Here is a 27,253-nt window from a genome sequence, read left to right on the forward strand (position 1 = left end):
TTTTTTGTGTTTAATATTGTACAGTATATTATTTTCAGCATCAATAAAATAATTACACAACTACCAAACTTCTTTTCTGACATTCTAATTATAAACATTTCAAGAAATATTTGAAAAATTATCAATTTTTATAATTTATGATTTTTCAGAACTTCTGGTTGCTTAATTTATTTTGCTTACATGAATACAACAATGACTAATTTTAAACATTTAAATCGACTGATAAATGTTGACTGAAGCCAAAGAAATTATTAAGTAAACTATTCTGTTGTATAGTAGGTACACTATAAAAATTAATGAATAAATTAAATTTAAATTCAATGATAATTATCATTGTATATATTAAAAAAAAAATAATAATTCTGTATGGAGAAAATCTATAAAATTATATTACTAAGTCTTTTTTATTATAATATATAAATTTAAACATTTTTCAATTTTATATTGATATTAGTAATATAATGTACTATTTTTAATACAATAGGTTAAATTAATTTTAATTTTTAATGAAAAGTAGCATTTACTATATTATTAGTAATTATATTGAAAGTTTATATTTATATTATATCATATTACTATTGCGATTTATGTATATTATAAAATCAAAACTATTGGTTATAATATGGTAGGTTGAACTAATATCTGCTAAAAACAAATCACATTTATTATATAATAGTTAATAATTTAACACCGACGTAGTGTACAACATTCTAGACAGATTTAAGTTTAGATAGCTTAAAATTATATAAATATTTTGATAATTTTACTGTATGTTAAAGCAGTGGCGACAAAGTCCAACATTTTACATGACATTATACATCTCTATATAAAATGTTGACAACCACCTAGGTTAATGTAAATTTGCACACTCAATGACAAATGTGATCCCCCCTACATATTAACACGTTCAGCTCCGATGACGACCCAAATTTAAAAAATATTTAAAATATTTGGCTGGTTGTAATCGATTATTTTACTTAGTATGACCATTCAGTAAAACTATTAGAACATTTAGAACAACAACAAACAACTGGTTTCGATTTCCCAGCATTTTTATGTTTAAAATTTGCCTAGTCTTCAAGAGTGTAATATTATCAATATTTACGGGGCTGGTAAGGCCCGACTTCTGAAATGTACGTGGACATGAACATGTTAAATTCACCTATGACAATATTGTCAATTGTCATAGGTAAATATAAATTTTGGCGCCACTGTGTTAAAGTTATAATATATACAGAAAATTTAAAATTCCTAAGAATGTTAGATTTTGAATTATAACAAAAATAACGTTTTATTATAAAACTATAATACTTAAATGGGATCTTGTATTAAATGTTTAAGCTTTTCACCGAGCATAAAATATTTTATCAGCGTTTTAGAAATAAAAAACCTAATATAAAGTTTTAATTTATATACTATGTAATATTTTAAAAACAATCATTAAATCTTGGACGCTTTTTACACGTCATTACGATGACAATTAATTAGAATTTTTCAGTCTAAAATTCTATTACTGGATTTGGTTGAATTTTATTTAAAATATGATACAATTTTACCCTATAGTCCTATCAATTAGGTAAAAATAGTGGTTACGATTTGATACCATTAAGAAAACCCAATTTATCTTCTATACCATTTCTCAATTATTTTTTTAATTAAATATATTATAAGAGAGAAGAAAGAAACTTTTGTACAATTACCAAACAAAAGTGTACAGATAGCACTAAATTTAATATTGTCAATATTAAAAAATTCAAAATTGTTAATTTTATGTAGATAAAGATGACATGTTAGATTATTTTAATTGTTTTAAGCATCAACCACTTTATTAATAGAGTTATGAAAATGACCAATGTATATACTGTTGATTATTTTTTTAGTTCATATAATATGATTTTGTATACAAATTATATTGTTATTGGACTTTATGTCTGTATGGTTTAAATAAATTAATATTAACTAATAACTTATAAACACGTGTTGTTTTAAATATTATCAGTGTACAAAACCGTTTTCCAATTTTCTAATGTTAATATCAATGAAATCCTAAATATATTTTAACAAAAATAATAAAAAATGTATCAAAGAAAATAATTTATAAAATTCCTTATTGATAAATATAATTTATTAAAATCATAAGTTATGTACTATATTAGGTATACAAATACAATAATCAATAAAATATAATTAACTAAATTTGTTTTATTTAAAATAAAATTCTCATAAATTAAACACTTTAATGATAAAATTCTTTTTTATCAACTAAAATAATTTAAAAAAAAAAACAATCAGTCGAGATGTATTTCTATGTTTTAAATATTCAAATTAAAAATTAGAAGACATAAAATAATTACCCAACATATTCAATAATATTATTAAATATAATATTATAATTAAAAATAATAGTTACTTTTCCAAGATTATTGGAATTAATAAAAAGATGCATATAGCTATTCTAATGGTGTATAACAACTTAAATCACAGTATATTGGCAATGGAACATTAATAATTAATAATTATACCTTGAGTAAAGTATTAACAGTCTATGAAAGCAGGAATTTCCCAAATGGTATGTTCATTGTGAGCCAGTTTTGGACGGCCAATACCAGAAAACATCCCTTGGTTTGTCTTCAAAATCAAATCTGCGTTATAAGCTAAATCTGTTAATATTCTGCCAGGTGCTAAACCTATATAATTCACCTCGATCAAATGCATAATATGATTTCTTCTCCTTCTGGATAGTTCTGTTAGACTGAAACATAATTTTAATTATTGTAAAAGGTAATATAGTATTCAAAAATTTTAGACCATTAAAAGATTTCTCACTTTAAAAGTCTAGGATGATCAATATTATAACAGCGGTTCATAGACAACACTTTTAATTCTTGGTTTTTCTCTAAGATTTTATCCAAGCTACTCGCAGTAATAGCTAAGCTATCACTAATATCTAATTCAATTAGTTTCACACAACGGCTACTCAACCTTGACAAATCTGAAATTTTGTCAATAAAAATTAAACTATTCAAAAAAACAAATAATAAATTAGGAAACATTAAACATTTTTACTAAAAATAACATACCAAAATCGGCTAATCGTTTCAAAAATCCACTAATATTAAGGCGTTTTATATCAGGTATCATGTTGGCTATTAGATAATGTAAATTATCATCTTCCAATTCAGCCCAAGACACATTCAATTCTTCTAAACTGAAACATTTATATTCAAAGTTATACTAAACCAAAGCAGTAAATAAAAAAAAATTTTGGAGGGAAGATCTATATATATAAACTTTTTTTTTTTTATGTTTAACCCGTCATCGGTATTGTGGTGAGCGTGGCGCTCACCTCATTAGTATTTTGAGAACCACTCTTTTATTATTTAGTTGATTCATCTGATACTATTTATACCTTCAATTGACATGTGTCTAAATATTCTTTTATAAATATAATAATTTTATACATATTTCTTGATTAGATATAGACATGCAATGTTGTTTACAAATGGTCTTTACTATAGTTATAGCTTTATAAACTTAAACATATTTAAACAACATAAACTTGAGACCAGAAATAAATTAAAAATATGAGCATTTTAATTAAAATATTGTACCACTAATCAGAGGCGTAGCCAGAATTTTTTTATGGGGAGGGCTAAATACTTTTAACTTGAATCATTGAAAATCAAAAACAAAACAAAACAAAAATACTGATTAAATATTAACGTTGATTTGCCATTAACGTATTTACTATTTTAAATAATTAAAATTTGTACGACAATTTCCATATTTAAATTTAAATATTGCAAAACAATACAAAATACGGCCAATGGAGGATGTTATAGCCCCTTTAGTCCCCCCCCCCCTTTGGCTATACCACTGTCACTAATTATTTAACTTGAGAATGATTATTAAACACATAATATATTTACTTTTGGAGAGACAATATGTGTTCCAAGCCATTACGGTCAAGACCAACTGTAGAAGCTAAGTTAAGTACTTTTAAATTGGTATTGTGTCCAATGTACTGGCAACATAAAGAATCTACAGAACAGTTTTCCAAACTCAGTTTTATCAAATTAGAACATTGATTTATTAATGAACCTAGTGCTTTAAATAAAACAAAAAAAAATATAAATAGATAAGTATATTAAAATTTAAAAAATGTTTCATTAATATATATTATTACTTACTAAAAACATGTATAAAAACAGCGCTCAAATCTAAGTACTGTAACTTGGAAAACGATGTTTTAAATAAATACTGGTTTTCAAAAATACAGAACTAAAATACAAATGAAATCACATTAATAATTTTGATAAACGTACAAAATGGGTTACATACATTTGAATGAGAAGCAGAAAAGTATTTGATATTGCGTGCAAGAAGATTTTCTAAAGTCAAAATTCTCATACGGCGAGAAGGTATGTTTAAACATTGCCATAAGGATTCATCATATGAAATACGTCGCCATTTATGACAAACAAATGCACATTTTATTAATGTGCGTTTGTCCATCATTTGAAATATCTTTAGCACTATTTCTTCTGGTAATGTATCAAAATCATCTGTAAGTAAATATTACATAATTTAATAATGAATAAATTAATATATAAAACAACATTTTACTTACCATTACTCATTTGACATTTATTTTGCTTACGTTTATATGCATAGGTATTTAAGCCATAACCCATTGGCCATACCTAAATAAACAAAATATATAACTTAAGTGTTAAAATAAATTAAAATTAGAAAATAAAATTATAAATATTGTATATAATCCTAACCTATTAATTTAAAATATATGTTTAAAAAGGTAAAATGTTAATATTTACTATTTTAGAAGCAAATAAGTCATACAATTATAAATTTCTTTAGAAAATAAATATGGAATTAAAAATAAATTTCATAAGAAAAAATACAGATGGACAATTTTAAAATTTTTTATATAAATGAACCAATGAAAATGTCAATAGTCATATTTTATTAATGAACAAAATTTACACAACATAATCAAAATAACTGAACTTCTTTCCTTTCAATTTTTATTTTAATTTCAACGGTTACAGGAAAAAATGGAAAAATATTTATAATAAATATTAATCATCCGTGTACTGTGTAGTACAGATAAGTTGATTTGAAGAATTATTAAAATTACTCAGAGAAGGAGAATATTACCATCACAACAATATTCTGTTCCAAATAAGACACCACTTTGGCACATACAAATAAATCGTGGAGCAATGTTATAACCCCTTAGAGTCTAATTATTCTATAATTGGTCGTTGCAAATTAACTGCAGTCATTGTTATACTTTTCGTAACTGTCTAGGTAGAGACTGTTTGTGGTGGGGAGACAAGCACGGGTTTTGACCAGTTTTTGTCTGTTGCCTGGTGTCTTCTTATTTGGAACAAAATATACATATACATACAGGGTGATTCTTTTATCATAAAACACTCATTATTTCAAAAAGTATTCATGTTTTTGAAAATATTTTTTTACATAGTTTCAAGTTGTTAAAAAAACAATGTTTTTATTAAAAAATTATATTTTTAAATATTTTTTATCCTTATATTTTTTTAAGTTTTTTACTTTTTTGAATGACAACACATAGTTTTAATTTCATATTCCAAAGCTGAATAATTTTCTGAGTATTTTGAAACATAAAAATCGAATTCAGGACGAGTAGTTTATGAGTTATACGTATTTAAAGTTTAGACAAGCGGAGTAGTGGACAAACATTTGTGGGGTAACCCCGTACCACTTCACTCCACTTGTCTAAACTTTAATATAATGATATAACTCATTAACTACTCGCTCTAAATTCGATTTTTATGTATCAAAATACTCAGAAAATTATTCTGCTGTTGAATATGAAATTAAAACTCTATGTTGTCATTCAAAAAAGTAAAAAACTTAAAAAAATATAAGAATAAAAAATATTTTCAAAAACATGAATACTTTTTGAAATAATGAGTGTTTTATGATAAAAGAATCACCCCGTATATATATATATATATTATCATTTAATGAATTAAAATAAAACTATAGTGTCTTTAATATTTAGACACATTTAACAAATATATATCTTGATAATAATATTTTAACAGTTTTAAGACTTGATTTCCAAAATATTAAACCCATATTTCTTAGATTTTAATTTATATTATGCTGTTTATAATAAATGACACTGGGACCACAATAAAATTATTAGATAGAGTAAAAAAAATGTATCTAATACCTTGGTATCAGGATACAAATATCGACAGCGTTTGGTGACTTGATTATTTTCCAAATTATAAACTCCTAAGTCTTTGCAGTCCTCAAAGTAACTTGATGAACTTGTACTAACAGTCCTGTGACAATCGACAAAAACAATTATTACATAGCAATATTTGTACATAAATATCCGCAAGACACTTACACATCATTCTTCTTCAGAGTCGAATCTTGTATATCCTCCATTCCTGAAAAGGATAGGAGAGTTGTCAAGAAAACAGATTTCTTTCTGGCGTAGTAGAATCAACCTTTGAATTACTGTTCCTTTGTAATAATATGTACGCAGAATCTGGGCGACGTAATTATAAAACATATGCCAACGCAACAGGTCAACTCCAGAGTACACTATTCAGCATTCTGCAACCCACCATATTTACATTACACCATTTATTTTAGATTTAAGTGATTCAACCATCTAATGGCGCTTAATCACTATTATTACTATGGACTATAAAACAAAAAATTGGCGGTTCATTAAAATACCTAACCTATAAAAATATAGTCATGGATAAAAAGATGATAATACAAAAATGTATTCAATAGTTCATAAAAAAAAGTTGTATTAGGTATGTATTTAATCTATTATGTGGTATAAGTAGGGACAAAACTAAAAACTAATAAAACTACAGGTATCTCCACTCTAGACACCCTATAGTAGTTATCAAGCTATATAATATATATGCAAGATACGTATATCCACCTTGGTAGTTATATTATAATATAAGACTCATCCTTATCATGCGTATTATATTATGACTTAAGAGTTGTAACAAATATTGTAACCTGTCGGTGATCCCGTAACCTGTTGAGTGTAGGTGTTGAACACGAACTAAGATATTATTAAAAAAATAGTTAAGAGAACGTCATATCCACATGTGTTGTCTCTGTTTTACGAACGTAAGAGTGTAAGACATACCTAGCAAATTTGCGTTCAGCAGATTCAATTTTATGCTGTTAGCTTTAATATTAGAGTCAATATACCTATTATTAAACTTAAAGGTAATAATATTATCTAGGTCATTTAGTAGGCTTTTATTGGTATTTTAATTTTTAAGCGAGTTACGAGCATTTTAAAGTTTTAATATTTTACATAAATATAACTCACTTAAAAATTAAGATATCAATAAAAGCCTATGAAATGCCTTAGATAATATTATTACCTTTAAGTTTGATAATAGGTAAATTGACTAATATTAAAGCTACGAACATACAATTGAATCTGCTGAACGCAAATTTGCTAAGTATGTCTTACGTTTGTAAGACGAAGATAACACATGCGGGTATGACGTCTTCTTAAGTACCTGGTATTAGAAATAATTTTTAGAAGTTACTTTTTAGATATATGACACTGGAATTAAGTTGTGTTCTTAATTTTCCGTTTTTTTTTTTTTACTTAAAATATAGTATAATAAGTAGGTATAGTATATAGTTGGTGTAAATTATAATGTGGAGTTTAAAGTAATTATTTAAATATTTAACTATGTCGGACACAGTTTTATAGAATACCTATTTAGATTTTATTCTACAGGTATAGCTGTGGTATCGGATAAATGTATATTGTATAACCGTTGATTATAAATACTATTTATAATATTATATAGTATTTATAAATTATAATCAATGGTATAACATATATGTATTATGCAGGTCAGCTGTTTTACCAAAACAAGCGGGAAGAATCTACGTTTTAAGGTTGAAGGTTGTATGACGTACCTACTGATTTATTTTAGTTTAATTCTCCGTTTAAAGTACCATACTGACATAAGAATATAAGATTCAAGCATCAAGCGAGATTACAAATTAGTCATAGCACTCGTAGCTAATAAAAAATAATTTTTGTGGATTGAAATTATGACTTTATCATCAACATAATCAGCGACAAGGGTGTCTTATACTCTTGCAATACGGGTTAATCTGAAGCATAAATATTAAATATTATAGGAGGTGATATACCTCCTTGGGGTACACTTGCAGCACTGATTAAAATCATTTTTTGAGGTAAATTAGGAGCCTAAGTAAATTTTAAAATTACTAACTTTATAGTTAAACATAACTATAAAAGAGACTCCACAATACAGGGAATTACGAATTACGATATCTCAGTATAATAGCATTAAAGATGTATATAATTCGGTACACTTCTGTTTTTTCTATAAGGCTACAGCTGTTAAGTCAAGTATCTTGCTTTCCTAAGGGAAACTTAAATCGATTTATATTTTATTTTAATAGCATTTTGGTTTCTCTCCAAATAGCACCGTCTACAACACAAAATGTATGTAGTTTTCATTAGAAAACATTCGATTTTTTTTTTTGCATTAACAATATTATTGCTAGTCTAGTGTTGAATGAATCTCTCCAACCTTTTATATTTTATTTTTGACTGCGGTTTACTTACCAAATTTTTTTTCATATATTATACTTAAGTTAATTTATTCGTATACCTACCAATATTTATTATTTTTATCATAATTATATTTTACATTGACATTTAACAAGTTCACCGCCAGGGCAAATTTCTATAATTGTGTGTATGACTGTAGCAATGAACCTATGTAACCTAACCTAGATCCATGTACAAAATAAATAATTTATTTCAATAATAACTAAAAATAGGTACTCAAACAAAAAGTAAAATATTAAACTAGGTAACTAAATACACCAATTATTTATGACGTGGTTTTTATAGGATGTCATTTATAACACTGAGGGTTCTCCTAGGTTCTTTCCCATCTTTTTACACGATAAAATTATAAATACAAGTATTTATTATAATTTAATATGCGTTCATAATACTTTTGTCCGTCGACCGTCATACTTAATTAGAATTTGATCATTATTTTTTCAATATGATGTCCCATAAGGTGGCCAGTGACCACTTATTTCCGGTGTTATTGGAATTTTTAGTCAATATCGATTCATGTTTTATATACCTAGGTATAATACAAGTAGTAAGTACTAAAATAGATATGCCTATTGACATTGAATATTGTCTCACGAATCAAAACTTTCACTGATATTAGTTCGTAATTAAGAAATGGGCCTTGAAGTATAGTTGGTACCTAGTTAATAGGTATGGATTATATTATTTTTATTTTATTAGTTTGACGCACGGAAAACCTTAAAAATTACAATATTTAGTGAAGGTATTTTCTATTTACAATTTACATTATTGCATAAAAAAAAAAAACTTATGATTATCTAAATATTTATAAAAGAAAAAATTTAGTTATATCTCCTATCTACCTAGTACCTAATCCATTATATAGGTATAACATAGGGAACAAAAAAAAAAAGTCTCGGAGAAAAAAGTCCAGGAAAAAAAGTACAAATTGAAATATTTTAAATTAAACGTGTATAATCAATCTGTAAAACCATAAATGTTTTCTAAAAAAAACTAATACAGTAAAAATAATAGTTAAAAATTATATAACATATTATGTCAGGAAAACATTATGTGTTTCAAAATAAAAAAATTTACATTACAAAAAAAAATAATAAAATAAAATAAAGTCCATAAATGTATAATATTATAAGTGAATAGTAGATTTTATCATTTTATTTTTGGTTTTTTATACCAAACTATCATATTATACAATATACAGTGATTATATAAGTTTTATTTAAAATATTCTAATTTGTATTCCCCCCTCCCCCCCCCCGAGACCTATCTTCCAGATACTTTTTTCCTACTATCATATAATATATACGTACCTACATTAGTACATACGATTTAGTAATTGCTAATGTATAGTATAAATAATACACTAAGCTATATAAATACAATAGAATATTATAATATTATTTATGAAAAAATAAAAATAGTCAATTTAAAAAAGACACGAATTAAAATGACATTCTTAGATAATTATGATATAGTTGATGAATAGACAGCACGTACTAGGTACTTACATAATAATGTAAGTAGGTATGTTGCATATAGCAATAGACGTTTTTTATGGTTTCAGTACCGACAGTACCAATAAGATTATTAATTATTGTTTATTATGTATATTAATATTATGGACAATTCATAGGCAGTGATTTAGTTAAATTTAATGGGGAAGTTTACATTCTTTAAATAAACATTAAATAAAAATAATATATTTATATAAAAATTGGTTGTTTAAAATATATGTATAGTACAACAACTAAATGTTACACTAACGTCACTAACTATAATAATATAATATTATAGAATATTTTTAAATGTAGCCAGAAATTGCCTATCCAAAGCGCCGGTTAAATATATAAAATGTCGGTACAAACAACAACTAAGATAGAAAATAACTGTTCCAACTTCCAGGTGCTTAGACCTTTTGTCAGGTTAGTTATTAATACTACAAAAATTGCCTATTTTATTCTAGAATGCAACAGACTAAACTGTTATAGAGTTCTGTGTTCCTGAATACCTGATTTTTATAAAATATTTCAAACTTTATTTTAGTAGATATTAGTAAAGATTTTGGTATTCTCAAATTATTAATTTAATACCTATACTGTATTTTTAAATTTATAGGGAATGTGAACTCTTGATTCATGTTCTCAAAGTTAATAGAATGTATTCATTAGTTTATTATTCACACATAATTTTTAAAATGAAGCATTTTTGATTTTGATCTCTTCATGTTTTTCTTAAAAATTATGTTTTACAGCAAATTATTGCAGATAGGTATGTAAAATAAAGTTTACTCTGTCTAATTGTTAACTCAAACTATGAGTAATAAGAATAATAACTTACAGTAGAGTTTGGTTTTCAAAAATGTTCTCCAAGCTTTGACAATTTTTAATTTATAATTTAACAAAAGAAACAAACTGATTAAATTTTATACACAAATTTCATCTATAATTTTAAAATAAACATAATAAAAATATTACATTTTCCTAGTTAAATTGTTACGTCTTATAAAGTTATAAATACAATTTTGAAACCCACAATGAAGAAAAAGACACAATAGGAACAAACTATCACATTAAATATTTTTACATATTTTATACTTCAATACTTCAATCCCTTTACAATGATACAAAAATAAATATATATATATATAAACTAATCTAATAAAAATAATAATAAATAAATAAGTATACTTTTTATGACATATATATTATAAATAATAAGCTCTCCCAAATGATTTAAATATATATATAATATATATATATACAATTAATCCAAATAGGATATATAATATTACGATTAAATCCTATAGTTTATTATCTAAACTTACATTCCTTTTTTTTTTTAAAACAAGTGCCATGTTTTATATGAAATTTATAATTTTAAACTAAAATTTTCATACTTTTTGTTATTGTTTATTTTTTTTTTTTTGTAATAATAAAGTCTAATATTATTATAGGAATACAAAAAATAGTTTATCAATTTATTATACAAGTTGTAATACTAATAAAGTTGTTAATAAACGCAATGTTATGAGATTATAATTTAATTATATTAGAATCACAATTATCCGATGTAGATAACCATGATTAAAACTAAATAAATTATATGATTTAATAATAATTTATTTATTTATTATTATTATTTAATAATAAACAAAATAAAAATTTCCTATTTAAAACAAATCAAATAAAGTTATGGATGATGATCATATACATAATATACTAATTTATAACACAGTTAACATTTCAAGTCCTAAAATTATATTATTCTAAAATAAAAAATTATAAAAATTTATCACAGATTGTTTTTTTTTTAACATCAGTAAATTAAAATGTTTGATTATCTGTAAAAACATATTAATAATAATAAATACTTAACACAAGTTTTCATTAATAATAATAGACATCTAAAAAAAAAAAACATGAATATACTAGCAAGTAAGAAAAAATAAAAGTAGTACTGATTTTTAGCTACTTAAAAATAAACAAGTGATTAAGTACATTTTGATATTTTTCTTTCATCAAAGCACATTCACTTCTAATAGTTGCAACTTACAACTTTTAGTTTTTTTCTTAGAACTATCAGTCTTTTCTACTAGAACATAATGTGCACCTAAAACATTAAATTACATTTAAAAAGTATAATCTATTGATAAAAATTATAAAATATAAATAATTAGTTTAAAATACCTTTGTAACTCAGTAAAACTGGCAGGAATACTAAACTATGCAAGGCAGCAATAATAACAATACCCATGTACATTCTATAGTAAAAAATTTTAAACACTGGTGTGTTAGCAAAACCAAGTACGGCAAGACCAGCAAATTTTGTTAAAGTAATTCCGGAGAACACCTATTAATGAATAATATGTATCTATAATCTATATATATTATATTAATTCACATAATATACATCTAACATGTTCAGCATTTTTGTATTCAATACAACACATTTTACTCAAAATAGTTCATAAATATAAATGTATAGTACCTATGTATATTATACATAAAGTAGGTAGGTAGATTAGATATATAGGTATATAATTTGCTAGTGCTATAATTTATAATATATGTATTTACCGAACTTCCAACTTCTACACAAGAATGAGTGGCACGTTGAATTGGACAAGAAATAACTGATTTTGCATTATGAAAAATTATATGTCCACAAAATTCAACCATTATTCCTATTGACTAAACAATAAAGACATGATTTTAAAATATATTAAATTAGATTAGGTATGTTTAAGCTGCTATACGACTTACCATTACAATGTTTACCAATGATATCGCATTAAGAGAAATATCTAAATAGTACATAAACGCTAACAAATCTACTGTTATCATTGTATTAATTATTAAAAGAATAAAAGCTGAAGATTTTTTTAAATTAGTAAATGTCCACATTACAAATGTTACCATTACTAATGACAAAACTAAATGTTGAACACACACCTGCCATATAGTTAAGTATTGTTCATAGAACACATAAAAAACACTGTAAATATAATAATAAATTAATAGGTATTATAATAAAAAATGTTGATAATAAGTCAATACTAACCTATATGGGAACACAGTAGTGGTCGTGTTTGAACTTTTGTTTCTGAGTGTATCAGTCATATTATTTGCTATTGATCTAGCAGAACGCATTGCTTCATAATAATCTTTGGATGTTTTTAATACAGTGTGAAAAGTCATAAAATAATTAGGTCCAGTTGAATTATTTTTCAAAGAAATAGCCTAACATATTTGTTAAATAAATGCATTAATACGATTAATGAATACAAAAAATGAACTAATAATTAGATATTGTCATTATATAAATAAATAATTATATAATTACATCACTATAAGCAGCATGCCCAGCTTTTGAACACTTTCGATCTGGACTATCTTGGAGGAAATATGGTAAAAACTTTGAAAAATTTTGAACATTCGGTCGACCCCAATCATTTTTAATGATATTACAGCTTCTACAGTTCAATATATCATCACTACTGTGCGGACAAAAACTATCATTCTCAGTAACTTTACAGCAACTCGAAAGATCAGCCCAATCGAAATAATCGTCAATCCACGAGGTTGAAGGCCTGTTTATATAAGTTCTATATAAAAATTAATAAAATTTATATTAGACAATATCCGATTAAATAATTGCGTTAATAATTTACAAATTTGCCGTTTTTGAAGCTCTGTAGATTTGATTAGTGATTGAATACGGGTCACAATAAGTACCACCACAGAGAAGATTTTGGTCATTGACATCAGTCAAATTCAACCCGTCGGTGACCACAAAATAAACAGGAGGTCCAGTTGAAAAGTAACGTTTCATAAACTATTACAAACAATAAATATTTAATTAAATTATTAGTTCATAGTAATTAACATTAGCCGGTATTTTACTTTGAAATATTTAAGCACATACGAATCATGGGTCATAGTTAGTTCAATATCCAGACCCACGTCAATTTTCGGAATAACCACAATACTCATACAAAGCCAAGCAGTAAATAATAATACAATCAATGGTCTAACACATTTGTTCATTAAAGTTGGAACGTACAATTTTTGAAACGTAGTATACACTAAACTTTGTTTTTTAATTTCTTGCTTAAGTGTTTTCTAAATTCGCGAAATAATAAACATGTATTAATAGGTACAAGAACTTAAAATATTCGATTATCAATCAATAATAAAGGTTTATATATTATTAAAACGAAGTAGGTACTTACACGTTTAGCATCTAATGCTAATAATCCTACAAAACAAGACATCTGTAACAAAAAATTGAACACTAAAGCCATTGCGGCATATAATGCAAAAGACCTAACAACAGGCATATCTGACAAACTGCCGATAAAGAAACATGTAATTTCTGCGAGAGTAGTGATGAAAATCGACGGTCCAATTTTGCTTAAAACACGACCGATGTAATCAGGAATCAGTTCGTCTTCTTTCACATCCATTTGTTGATATGTTCGAATGATTAAGAATATATTGTCAACTCCAACAGCAAGAACAATAAAAGGTATGACCTGATTAAATGAACACAATAAAATATTTTTAAGAAAAGTAAATATTTTTTAATACAGGAATTAGTAAAAACGTAAATAACCAAACAATATAATTATATATATAGTATATTACCTCTAGTACGATCAATGACAGCGGCACACCGATTAGACCGTAAAAACCGACCGAACAAACGACAGATGATATAACGATTACTATTCCGAAAAAAACTTAATATGATTTTACTCCAACCAAGAGTAAAAACTATATACAAGAACATGACTAAATAACTTATGGCTATTGTAGACACATCTGAATGAGATTCTCTGTCCAACTCATCTTCTACCGAACGTTCTGAATAATAAGCTACATCCATGTAAGATGGTTTCGAAATTCTTGTCCAGTTCTTCATAAAATCCAAAAATCTATTAAATACGCACGTTTTACACACAAATTGAGGAAATTGTACAATAACATATACAAATCATTATACTTGTTTTCCCACTCAAGTGCATCTTTCAGCAGCGGTTTGCTGTTGTGATTGTTGAGTACAAATGTTAATAAAAGCGATGTCGCTTTTTCATAAGGAGATATTTTGGTTATCGGTTCACTGGAACTGGAAAAACCTCCCAGAGCAACAGATGGATCAACTGGACCTCCGTAAGGTGCTAAACAAAGGGGATTATACGGATTTCTGTAAAAATAATGATAATTACGATTATTTTTTAATCGATGAATAATATATTCAATAAATAATTTAACTATTAATTATGTATGAAATTTTTAATTAAAAATACACTATACTCGTAATAATATATATACATTATGATGTTTTATAATAAGCGTACGAGTATGTGCCAATAATTATTATTACAGTTTGACTAGGAAAGAAATATAAAAAGTCACTCAGCGGCGACGCTTTAAAAAAATTATGAGTATATTATGGATGGCGCTATCTAAGAGATGATGTTTATATGCAAATATGATTGTAAAATATAAAGCATTATTTGAAATGTAAGAAGTTACACCTTTTATTAAGCGGGTTGTTACTGATTAGAAAGATAAGATTTTTTGTAAATTTGCAGTTTTTGATACTCCCCATATATAAAAAATTCTCTACTTAAAAAAAACCTAAAGAATTTAAACATTAAAAACATTTTTCTAGGGGTTTTTATAAATACCAGAAAAGCCTCATAAGAGTCCGAGTATGGACCTGAGCTTAGCTTTCCTCATTCAAATATCAAACATTAATTGTGTCTATACGTAAGATCATTTAAAAATATAAAGAATTAATTTGTTTTTAAAACTGATCATTAAATTTTGTATTCAAAATAATGTAGAGATATTTGCGTTTTTGGCGAAGTTATAGACGCTTTACTTTAATATCATGACCCCAAATTAGTCAAAAACATACATAAATAGCGGGAATCGAATGCAATTGGAAGTATGGAGTTATACCTTATATAGAAGAACTATTTAAAGAAAAATTCTTTAAGAAGTGATAAAATAAATATTATATGAGATGAGTTTGGTGTTTATTTTTATACATACCTAATTTCAAATACTATCAAATAGATAAAAAATGTAAATATCATAAATTAAATATTTTTTTGTTATAGATATACCTATTACATATATTATAGAGCATATTAACGAAAAAATTATTAATAATTAAAATACCTTAATATTCCACTTACTGAAAACACATTTTTAATGTATCGAGGTATTTGTCAGGGTTAGGAGGTCGGTTGAGTTTGTAATGTTTGTTTCCAAAATAGCCCCAAACACTTTGAACAACACAATCCGAAACATTTGGTGAACCTTTGAATTTAGATACAAGTGGTGCGAAACACACTTTTTCTAGCCCGTTATGTGGGCTGCCTAACTATTGGAGACAAATATAATATTATAATGTGTATATATAATATCATGATATAATATTAACGTCAATACGTCATTCCAGTAACTTACGGCTTCAATTTGCTGTTGTAATTTTAGAACTTCCAGCAAGAAAGTACGGTTGAACACTGGTCCAAATGTATACGAACCTTCAGAGGTATTATAGAGCACCTAAAATATTAATATTAAATGCATTCGTTTGTTTAATATTGATTAGTTGATTTTTGAAATAAATTTACATCTCGAATTCCGTTTGGTACGATAATGACTTGTGTGGTTCGAAAAAAATGGCTTAAAGTTTGTATTGAAATATTCACGCTCTTGCCGACATTGACTATTCGGAGATGACCATAAATCTACTGGATCGATTGTGATCTTTATGTAGTGAATACCATGACTTAATGTGGTTATCAGACACACTGACATCATTAGAGAAATATGTGATCTACTCGCGAAGTCTATAATTATAATAAGTAATTAACAAATAATCAAATTTAAAAAATTAAAAAATAACTCTAAATACAACTTATATTATTTTACTTAAATGAATAAACTGTAACTATAAATACACTGTTGTTCATTTTTACTTACATTTTCCAATTTTATAAAAAACTGTTTCCAGTATGTTTTTATGTTTTGCTTTAGTATGTTCTGCAACTATATATTTATGTTTATCGTTTTTTTTTTTCTTTCCGTTCATTAATACATCTGAAACGTTTGGAAATGAACATAAAATTATATTAATAATAATTCTTTCTTATTATTTTATATGTTTATTTGAGAATATAGCTAATAGGTGGTTAAGTCACAAAATTACCTTTAAAACACACGAATCCAGTAAATATTGACATAATGAAACAAAATAAAATTGCCGATGACATAGTTACAATTTCAATACCTGCTACATTGATTAATTTCTGAGGTTCTTGAATTTTATCCGGCAATGGACAACTTTCTTCACAGTCCATACAGCTACAAGCAGTAGTTTTATTCTGAAAGTTAAAATGTTTAATAGCATGTTATTATGTATAATAATTATACATTACTCACATCGGCCGGTTGATTACACGGTATTACTGGGCCTACAAATTGTTGAGGATTATCAGTTTTTACAACTGGTATGTAATTTATGATGAAACCTAGATATGGATTTTTTCCCAAGAATCGAAACCACCTTAAAAAAAAATATATATATAATGTACACCACTAAGCAGCAGGAATTTATAAACTCAATATTATCGTTGCATTCAATAAACATTGAATAGCTATGATGCTTGTATTATAATAAGTTGGTTTATCCAACATTTGTACCACTAAATATAATATTCACACGTACTTATGTGCAGAACAGCCTATTGCTCCTGAACAAATAACATCCATTGCTAATTCACCAGTAGCCGGGTTTGACACGGATTTACACGAATCGTAAACGCCTTGCATGTACGAATCGGAAATGTAAAAATCCAACTCTCGTATCGAAGTACCTAGATACAATATTTATATAATGCTTGGTTATGAAACATAAATGGCGCAGTTGTTGTTCATAACAATAATCAACGACGAATCTCGCAATCTCTGAGATTCAATGGAAATTGTATTCAACAAATCTATACGACCAACTCATGAATTCATGTAAAATTTTGTAGTAAGAAAATTGTAATCATCTTAAAATTGCACTGACCTGTTTTCGTCAATTTGGTAACGTTCATAAATTGACTCTGCATTGGCGAACAAACCAATTCGCAGATAAATCTTCCAAACGTTCTCATACACGACGGACATCTATGTAAGAAGTTTGCAGCCTGTACAATACTTGTGCTCAATGTTGAAAGCTGATCGACTCCACAACACGTATTAAGAGTTTGTCTGTCTATTAAAACAATACAAAATATAAATTATAATTATTAATATAATATGTTATATGTATAATGAGTATTAACTACTAATATAAACATAGTATAAACATTTAATAATTATATTGTTACTTATTATTAGAATCAGTTCAAAATAAGTTAAATATCTAATAATCAAAAAAAAAATTATAGTCACACCACTGGTGAAAAATAAATAAAAATTAAAAATAAATATATTTAATATATATGCCACTACATTTAAATCAAGAATAAAGACAAAAAATAATATATTACAAAACGTTAATCGGAAGTGCAGGGAGATTTATAAATAGAGAAATTAAGGCAATATGTAACTGGTGGTTATGTTTTTTACTTTTTTGAATGAGAACATATATTTTTAATTTCATATTCTAAAGTATTTATATTTTTTAAAGTATTTCGATACATAAATATCGAAATTCGAACTAGAGTAATTTATGAGTTATTACTTTATTTGTATTCAAATTTTAGATGATCGGAGTAGTAGGTTAAACTTTATTTAAAAAATAAATATTTTTTAAAAAAAAAAAATTTATTTTGACTGGAAATTATATGAAAATTTTTTTTCAAAAACGTTTATAGAGTGGTACGTGTTTAAAGAATCGTCCTGTATACGATGTCATTTTAAAATATTTTTATAAATAAAAATAAAAATATTATATTTTTTATAATATTTTATAACACAGAATTTATAAGTTTATGTCTCTTCAATTTTCGGATCATCTTCCAACAAATGGGTCCATGGAGACCATATAACCTATTAATGTATATCAATGATAAATCACATTTTTATTAATTATAGACAAGTACAAAAATACTGATTTTTAAAACATAATTAGAAATAATTTCAAATTATGTAAATCAATTTTAAAATAGGGAAAATATAGGTACGATCTAAAATGGCATTTGTTCTAAGATTATAATATTTTACTGCGTAATATTAACTATCCGAGTATATGGATAAATCATTAAAGCCGATAAAGTACGAGTATATATTTTATATTATGATCGTAAAAATAGGTAGGTATAGGTACTCAAATTAAATCAGTGTTAATATTTGTTGTAAATCAATAATCATTAAACATATTTAGATATCGTCCATAACGTCTTAAGATTTATATAATAATCTTAATTACTATTTATCAAATATCAAAACATTAATGCTTTGATACATACTTCAGTTAAAAATTTTAAAATACAAATGTAAAGAAACAATAACTAAGAAGATTATCCTTTTAATAAAGAACCAATTTAAAATAGTTAATAATGTTTTCCAATAATAATATTTTACTTTAATGTTGTTAAGAAGTATTTTCGTTAGTCGTTCTATTTTTTATTTAAGTTAAATATAATATGATATAAACGATGCATAAATTCGAAATAAATTAAAACATGACATTGACATTGGGTATGTAATTATGTATTTTAATCAAAAACTACAAGTGCTCGAGTATATTATGCATTACTTATGAGTAACTATTATATAGACTTGACGACTCGAGTCTATAATCCTTGTGAACAAGTATTTCGATGTTGATAAACAAACACGTGTCCCATAAAGTCTATAGGTGACACAGTCAGTACTGGCCACTATGTTTGCATACAGAGTACAGACAACTTAATGGGGTTCTTAAAATCTATGATGTAAATTAACTATATAGAGTGTCAATTTTTATGACGCCTACTTTTGTTGGATATTTATGTACATGGATACTGATTAACAAGGATTTAATCAGTTATAATCAAAATAATTTTATAAACATTTTGCAACATAAATTATAATAATATATTACCATTTAAATAGGTTATTTTAGTTAATATTTATTCATTTATCATTATAAGATAGTTTTTAATGGAAAATTTTCAAAAGACAGTAATACAATACCTTAATATGCATATTAATATATAATAAATGTTTATAAGTATAACTATACATTTACAAACTCGACATTTTTAATAAATTATTTTTCCAAGAATAAATACGTGATATTTAATTTTATTTGTCTGAAATTGCAATAACTATTTCTACTTTATCCAGTAAATATTATTGAGTTAACAATTTTAAGTATTTTTAGGAAATTTACCGGGATGGCTAAAATGTTATACAAAATCATGTATTTTAAAATTTTTAAACACGTGTTAAATATATTTAATTTCATGATTAAAGTAAAAGTAAGCTAATAGGTATATTTGTGATTTTAATATACTGAATTATCATTACTATGTGATTCTAATAAATGTTTCAGAATTTGTCACAATATTTTCTTTTGTATATTTTAAAAGATCATAAACTAGTAAACTACAATGAAAATTTTTTTTCAATTGGTACGCATAATATATATTATATATTAATAATAAAATATTAAAATATGTTAAATACTTAAATGTTAGCCTTGAATTATGGATAGGATTTATATTGCAGTATTTATGTCATAAAAACAACAAGTGAGTATATAAAAATTAATTTCGATAGGTAGGTATAACCTATCTACTTAATATAAATTTTATACATAATTTATACATATATATATTTAAATACTTACAATGACATATGTACCAGATAAATATAAGGTCTATAATATAATCTATACGATTTTAAACTATATAGGTAGGTACAAGACAATTTTATTGTAATAAGATTTAACTATTTCATTCTCTGAATGACTGAACACTGAGCATATACAAATTACCTATACTCAGGGACAAGCGTGTTCTTTAAACTATAATTTCAAATTTAATTCAAAATCTAAACTGCTTACAAAGTATTTTCTTTAAAACTTATTTTCGAGTTAACTAAAAATAATAACAATTAATTATTGATTTTTATTAAATACAACCAACAACATTTGAAAAAAAATTTAATAATACAAAGTGTTTAACACCTTTAAATTCAAATGATTTTTAGTAGTCCTCGAAATTTTATTAATTAATTAATTTATCGGTTTATATATTTTACTATTCATACCTTGCACATATTAAATAATATTATATATTATAAATATATTTTAATGTTGCATGTAAAAATGTAAAATAAAACCCTAATGACCTAACTCAATTAATACTTACATTTATATATTTTATAATATAAGTAAAATAAAATATTTATGTGATAATTTAATTGTATTTTGGGCTACCCTTTTAATAATATCCATAAAATAAAAATACTTTTTTTTCTTAAGGGTACGAGATGAATTTTAAACAATTTTGAGATATTTAATGATAATTGGATTTGCCGAGGACAAAGGGTATATTTATCAACCAGCGTTGTTCCACTTATACTACGTGTCTACGTAATACAACAATATTTTATTTATAGTATACAGCAGTAATTCCAAATTTATTTATATTTATTTCTACAAGCATAAAACCGAAGTAAAAAATTGTTAAATTAAGCCTTTTAAAGCATTAATTTACCTCAAACTTACAATTTATTATGAAATAACTCAATTAGGTACCTCTGTAGATATAGTTATTCATTATTATAAAAGAGTAACTGGTTTTATAAAAAAGTGTTTAAAACTAACCTGAATATTTAATAGGTCATTACTCATTACTCATTAAGTAATATTGTATTACTTAACTGCATATATTCATTCATTCCATTGAAGTATATAGATACCCACATTATAATAAGTATAATTTATTTAATGATATTTTTATTTTGTTTAAATATAAAATACAGCTAATTAAAAAATTTTCAAACAAATCAATACTTATGTATTATATAGTATATACAGATAATTAATTAGATAAAAATATTTTTAAGTGAGTATTCATTTTTTTTTGATTGTGCATGTGCATAATGCATAAACTATAAAGATGGTATCTAATAAATTAATCATATATATGATACATACAATACAAATAAAAATTGTCTCATTGCTTATGCTTTTAGTTTATACATATGAACTTAAGTTATTTGTTACAAGGTTTTTTTTATTATTCGCATATTCTTAATCGTTTTTTTTTTTAGTGTAAGAAAAAATTTTTTCGTAGGTATTATTTTATTTTGTCAGTAAATACAACAACCACATTACCTATACATAAATGGTTTACCTAGAAAAATATTATTATCTATGACGTCTATATATATATATATATATAACAATCATTTTTAAGTAGGTATATACAATTTTACATATTAAAAATGACAATATTATTTAAATAATACTTTATGGCATAAATGTTATTCCAATTTTAGTAAATAAATTCAAATAATAAAATAAATAGTTAGAAAACATCCACTTACCTTTTGAATTATCTTGTATGAAATCAGGGCACCACGTTTTAAGAACATCTATAGACTTGGGGTCGGTCATCGGTTTTGGGGGTCCATTGTAACGGCAATTAAGTACACGGAATGCGTCTATTTTTTCGCATTCACCGTACCATATGCAAGTACCATTAGCCTAATATATATAAAAAAATATTTAAATAACAGTCCAAATAAAAATATAAAATACATATGCACCCTAACTACTGCGCATGGGTATACCACAGCAAAGAATATAATGACGGTGTGCAATGAAATTTAAATTATCTGTATCTTTAAAAATGTGAGTAATTACGACCAAATGTCCAAATTTATGTTGTTATTTGTTTTATATATTTTCATAAAAATGTTTTAACCATGAATAATCTATACAATGCATTACAAAAATTAATTGTACACATTTAAAACATAAATAAATTAAAAAAATAGATTTATAATAATATTACAAAACATATATAATTTATGAAAATAATACTTTGAACATATAACAGTATGATCGCATAGTAAATTATTATCACAATACCGTTTTAATTTTCAAATTACCAATAAACATTTTAATATGTAAATTGCTTCTTTAGAATTGTGTAGTTTAGGTAATTGATTATTATATTATTTATATTATAAACGTAGTATAATATATAAATATTTATTTTGGTTAATGATTAATTATTATTACTTATTTTTACATATTTCTAATATTTTTAACTTTGTTTCATACATTTACCTTTGAATATTAATAACTAGGTAGTAAGCACGATATATGTCTAAATAATATACATTTAATTCATTTAATTTGGTGTACTAAAAATGTTAAGTTTAAATTAGAAAAAAAATATATATGCAAACATATTTAATTACCAAATAAGCTACTAAATTACATAATAATATGAAGAGGTTCAAATTTATAGGTTCAAACACAATACGTAGGCACATGAATACATGATTTAGGGAAAGAAATTATAGCTCATATATTTACCACGGCATTTATACTCTATTATATGGTATTAAAAAAAGTACATGCAATTAAAATATGCAATTGATTTAATTTATTTTAATTTAGATAAAACAAAATACAAATTATAAATAATGATCACAAAATTATTTAAATGATACGTAGGTATTTAAAATGTTCTTAGATTCGCACATTCATATTATTATGAATTATTATAGTTTGTTAAACTATACGGTGTGATCTTTATAATATAAAAAAAAAATAATTATTATTTTATAAAACACTAATGTTTTTAAAAATATATTTTTAAATAATTTTAATTCCTTAAAAAATAACGTAATAAGAAAAAATTATTTTTCTAATATTATCTATTTTTATTGTTATCATTTTTTAATCTTTTTTATAACTTTTGGTAACAACATATATTTTTAATTTCATATCTGAAACAGAATATTATTTAGAGTATTTAAATTTATAAAAATCAAATTTTGTATTATTTTATATTTTGCCTATCAAAATTTTAAATACTTATAATTCATAAACATATGAAATTCGATTTTTTTTTTTACAATATAGAAGAAGTATTTCAAAACCTATACTATTTTAGAATAAGCAATTAAAAATGCATGTTTTCATTTAAAAAAGTAAAAAATGTATACTTAAAATTATGTAAAATAAATAAAATGAGTATTTTATGTTAAATAGATCACCCGACACCCAGTATACTTATACAAAATTATTACGTTAATATAGTACATAATTAATATTCTTGTAAAAAAAATATATAAAATAAACATTTAATTATGAGTTTTATCAAAAACGTAAAAAAACACATACATTTCATATATTAAAACCATTTTGCAGAGTAAACAAGTAACAACACTGATTTCTTAAGCATAATAATTATTTGTTTACAAAAAGTAATCTATATAGAATGTATATACTGTATTGTTGACATTTCGTTATTCTCAGAATATTCTATTTTTTGATTAAGGTATCGAAAATTCAAGTTATTCAAGAATCAAGGCTCTTATTCAAAATATTAAAAAACAATTTTTCTATAAAACCGAGCATTATATACCTATGTTTTATTTATTAGAATATATTTTAAGATACTAGATATAGGTATAAAGGGTACTTTACAATAATATAACATACAATATGTAATGGATAGGTACATCTAAATAACTAATATGATACAAATGATGGATTAAATTTGTGATTGGTATATTAAAATTAGCATTTTTAAGATTTCAAGATTACTTTTGGCTTTATTATCTTAATAATCCCATATAAATATTTTTAAATTAAAACATTTTATATTTTTTAAACACCTAATTGTCTACAAACTTATATTAATTAATAATGTTAACAGTAAGTGGGTAAGAATTTTTAAAGATCGCATATAAATGTGGTAATTTTAAATTTGATATCAAAATATAACTGCCAATTTATTAAATAAGGAATGCATGACATGTGTACTTATTAGTTATTACATTGTTACTGTATACATATTTGTGTTTTTTAAATTTAAACTCAATAATAAAATAAAATATACATTATAATATAGATTTATATTATGTATAATAGATTATACTTATACACATGGGTACCTATAGAAATATTAAATTTGATGATAGGATAGGTGATATAGGTAGGTACTGATTTGCATAACCATTTTGGTATAAAATTAAAATTAAATTATTGTACAAATATAGAAAAATAAATAGAAAATTTTTAAAAATTATGAATTTAATCGTTTTAAATTTGTATGGAAATATAAATCAATTAATTTACGATTACATGAATACCCAAACATTTTAGTGAATTCAATAATAAACTAAAGATAACAATTTTTAAATCTTTGTAGTCGAATAGATGGTGAATTTACCTTTTAAAATTTACCTATAAACGTTTATATGATTATATACGTATAATAGCATGTGTGTATGAATAAAGAACTATAACTAACACGTGAATTGTTAAACAAATATGGAATGCAAAACAATATCTAAAATTTCCTAAAATTTGTAGGAATAGCAAGTACCTAAAAAAATAATTATACTAAATATACGACTAGTAGTTAAAAACATTTTAAGAGAAGAAAAAGAATCACTAACAGGCTCTCGCTGTTCCTCTAAAGGGCCTAGGTCAGAACACTTAGAACGCGAGGATTTAAAATCAATAAGCACAAGACGATTGTTATTATGAATAAGCTAAGAGCGAATCGATCGACTTTAAACAATTGTGGTGTTTCATCGAAAATTAAAAATATTATGCTTACAGCTATACGATCACAAACTCTTGAGATAAACAATCTATAATACCTAGGTATCTATTTAGTTAGAGTATATGCTGTACACCACATCCGAACTACGATATCACCTATGTATGTAATTACCGTGTATTACCGCGTTTTGTCTGCATTAATTGTGTGAGTAGGTATTTATTTATATACGTACATGACTATTGGCTATACACAGTAAAATAGTAAAACTAATTCCTAATTAAATTATTATTTATTAAGTATGCAGGGCGGGTCAAATAAGCCATAGATTGAGAATCGGTGCAGTAGACAGGTAGAGGTGTACCTGCAGCTAATCTAGCATGGCACGAGGGAGGCGCGATCAGAAACACGTCGAAAGATAATGTACACGCATATCTAATATATTATGAAAACGATGTATAACATACCTACGCGCAGTCGGCGATTTTCCGAACAAAAAGTACAAGTTAATATTTAAAAGAAATAAATCGTAAACCGGTGCTTAAAAGGTAAACGATGGATGCGCGTCGAGATACTCACCCGTGTTGACGGGATGATGGACAAGAGCGCGAACAGGACGGCGATGGTCGTGAATATTATTGGCGACATTATCGCGCAGACGGCTTTACGAGCACACGACTTGCGTCCGGTACAGCGTCTACCGGCACAATGAACACGGGACTGCGGTCTGCGACGATCAACCGGTCCCACGACTGGTCGAGAGATGTTCACGAATGTTTTCGGGCGGCGGCGGCTAGTCGGGCGGTGCGCGATTTACCAAACGTCAAGTAGGTACCGCCATCTCGGGGCAACGACGACAGGTGTACGCCGAGATAATAATATTTCGACTGAAGCGATCGGAAACGTACTACCTGCGCGGCCATGTACGTATTATACCTAAACATAATGTTATGCTACATAACATTATACACCACAGAGTATACACACTATACACGCACGCAGCAACAACAATAGTAAATAATAATAATAAAATTACTGTTCTCCCGCCGTGTGTGGCGAGACCGACCGTCGACGTAAGATACGTTTTTAGTGTTTTGACGTTTTACAATGATCACCATTGTAATAAAACTCTTACCATCATGATCATGTACCTACCTACCCACCTATCACCTAAAATATCAAGGTATTGCCGAGTCTACCTGCAATCTGCACGGCTGCACAAATCAAAATGTATAAAACAAGCCTCTTGCTGATCGCGCAGTAAGTGAGTTGATTCCCAAGACCTGATCGAAGCTGATTGATAATGCGTAAATGACAAA

The 27,253-nt window shown here is 25.4% G+C and overlaps 2 protein-coding genes across 2 annotated transcripts; both read right to left on the reverse strand.

Annotated features, from left to right (window-relative positions):
* Nucleotides 1-2,221: 2,221 nt before the first annotated feature.
* On the reverse strand, nucleotides 2,222-6,515 carry LOC132917962 (S-phase kinase-associated protein 2). Its single transcript, XM_060978978.1, has 9 exons — nucleotides 6,425-6,515; nucleotides 6,242-6,356; nucleotides 4,631-4,703; nucleotides 4,342-4,565; nucleotides 4,191-4,281; nucleotides 3,930-4,107; nucleotides 3,081-3,208; nucleotides 2,827-2,992; nucleotides 2,222-2,752 (listed from the first exon to the last, which is right to left on the reverse strand). Exons 1-9 carry the CDS (start codon nucleotides 6,463-6,465, stop codon nucleotides 2,536-2,538), a joined length of 1,233 nt encoding a protein of 410 aa, XP_060834961.1. The 5' UTR covers nucleotides 6,466-6,515; the 3' UTR covers nucleotides 2,222-2,535.
* A 5,349-nt stretch (nucleotides 6,516-11,864) lies between these two features.
* Nucleotides 11,865-26,720, reverse strand: LOC132916924 (NPC intracellular cholesterol transporter 1-like). Its single transcript, XM_060977380.1, is given in 23 exon segments — nucleotides 11,865-12,289; nucleotides 12,367-12,529; nucleotides 12,757-12,870; nucleotides 12,943-13,174; nucleotides 13,241-13,419; nucleotides 13,523-13,784; nucleotides 13,851-14,014; nucleotides 14,083-14,301; nucleotides 14,412-14,714; nucleotides 14,827-14,920; nucleotides 14,922-15,116; nucleotides 15,185-15,385; nucleotides 16,389-16,576; nucleotides 16,663-16,761; nucleotides 16,830-16,862; nucleotides 16,864-17,048; nucleotides 17,182-17,298; nucleotides 17,408-17,582; nucleotides 17,641-17,764; nucleotides 17,927-18,074; nucleotides 18,272-18,460; nucleotides 22,732-22,891; nucleotides 26,514-26,720. Coding segments are annotated over 23 exon segments (3,705 nt in total). The 5' UTR covers nucleotides 26,583-26,720; the 3' UTR covers nucleotides 11,865-12,197.
* Between the last annotated feature and the right edge of the window lie 533 nt (nucleotides 26,721-27,253).

The sequence above is a fragment of the Rhopalosiphum padi genome, chromosome 1 (assembly GCF_020882245.1).
Source record: "Rhopalosiphum padi isolate XX-2018 chromosome 1, ASM2088224v1, whole genome shotgun sequence".
In the NCBI taxonomy this organism is placed as follows: domain Eukaryota; kingdom Metazoa; phylum Arthropoda; class Insecta; order Hemiptera; family Aphididae; genus Rhopalosiphum; species Rhopalosiphum padi.

Excerpts from the sequence above, each read along its gene's own strand:
- LOC132917962 (XM_060978978.1), bottom strand. The coding sequence starts at position 6,465 with ATGGAGGATATACAAGATTCGACTCTGAAGAAGAATGATGT. Across the intron at positions 4,108-4,190 it reads TGTTTTTATACATGTTTTTA|CACTAGGTTCATTAATAAAT; the intron begins GTAAGTAATAAT and ends TTTTATTTAAAG. Across the intron at positions 2,993-3,080 it reads GAAACGATTAGCCGATTTTG|ATTTGTCAAGGTTGAGTAGC; the intron begins GTATGTTATTTT and ends ACAAAATTTCAG.